At 60.0% G+C, this 1,272-nt stretch overlaps 1 protein-coding gene across 1 annotated transcript in view; it reads left to right on the forward strand.

Annotated features, from left to right (window-relative positions):
- Fgf4 (fibroblast growth factor 4) overlaps positions 1 to 776 on the forward strand; it is a 20,458-nt gene extending 19,682 nt beyond the window's left edge. The window contains exons 4-5 of the mRNA XM_013020871.1: positions 90 to 193; positions 600 to 776. Coding sequence (XP_012876325.1) covers positions 90 to 193; positions 600 to 776 — 281 coding nt within the window. The remainder of the gene's footprint in view (positions 1 to 89; positions 194 to 599) is intronic.
- Positions 777 to 1,272: the final 496 nt, after the last annotated feature.

Raw genomic sequence — 1,272 nt, forward strand, 5'->3', positions numbered from 1 at the left:
GGGCCCCCAGAAGCTCGCAGGACTGGGGTGGAGGCAACGGGCGGGCCCGGGCTCCCCGGCCTCCGTCTGAGCTGCTCCCCGTCCTCCAGGTCTGCTGGAACTCTCCCCAGTGGAACGAGGCATCGTGACCATCTTTGGTGTGGCCAGCCGGTTCTTCGTGGCTATGAGCAGCAAAGGCAAGCTTTACGGCTCGGTGAGTACTTCCGGGTCAGGATGGGCACCCCGCCCCCCCCACCTGTGCCTGGATCGTCAAGGCTGCCAGTGATCGCCCCCCCCAGGTCAGCGCTCTGGCCACTGAGGCGCCCTGTACCCCCAAAAGTGTCCACACCCAAGGGAGCCACCTGCTGCCACCGCGGGGCGGGCTCCCCCCCCACCCAGCCGAAGGGGCTGCCCGCACCCGGTGGTCAGGCCGCAGCGGAGGTGAAGGACACCAGCCCGGCCGATAGGTGCCTGGCAGGTGGCCGCACCAGCTGTTGTGAGCTGGCCATGTGTCCCTCGCATGTGAGCGTCTTGACACCCGGCCTGCCAAGGGGAGAGCTGAGCGCCAGGGGCCGGGACCCCAGCTCTGCCCCGGCTTACGCCCGTCCCTCCCTCCCCAGCCCTTCTTCACCGACGAGTGCAAATTCAAGGAGATCCTTCTCCCCAACAATTACAACGCCTATGAGTCCCACGCCCACGCTGGCATGTTCATCGCCCTCAGCAAGAACGGGAGGACCAAGAAGGGGAATCGGGTGTCGCCCACCATGAAGGTCACCCACTTCCTCCCCAGGCTGTGACCCCCCACCCCCACGGACTGGCTCGTTGCTCTCTCTGCCTCTGGGAGCAGCCCCCACAAGGAGCACTTTTCTTTGGATGCAGAGTTTAATGCAAGAGTAGGTGTAAGATATTTTTTAAGTTATTTAAATGTGTATATATGGCTACCAAATTATTTATGGTTTGGGGAGTGTTTTGTAATTTTCTGAAAAGGAAAAAGACAAGAAAACGAAACAAAAAAAAACACCAACCAGTGGCAGCAACAAAAATGGTTTTTTTTTGTTGCTGGTTTTTCCAGCACCACGGGGCACGCGTGATCTCACTGCTGGGTTTGTCTTAACTCTCCAAAACCTCAGGAAGCCAGGCGTGGTGGCCCATGCCTGAGTCCCAGCGCCATGCACCCCAGCGCGTGGGATACCCAGCCGACGGGAGGTCCGGTCCGAGGCTGCCGCGGCGCGTGAGAAAGCAAAGCGTTGCTACCAGGGTGCTGCTATTTTGTGTGTCAGAAAAATAGTGGCA

The sequence above is a fragment of the Dipodomys ordii genome, unplaced genomic scaffold (assembly GCF_000151885.1).
Source record: "Dipodomys ordii isolate 6190 unplaced genomic scaffold, Dord_2.0 Scaffold54, whole genome shotgun sequence".
NCBI classification, from domain to species: domain Eukaryota; kingdom Metazoa; phylum Chordata; class Mammalia; order Rodentia; family Heteromyidae; genus Dipodomys; species Dipodomys ordii.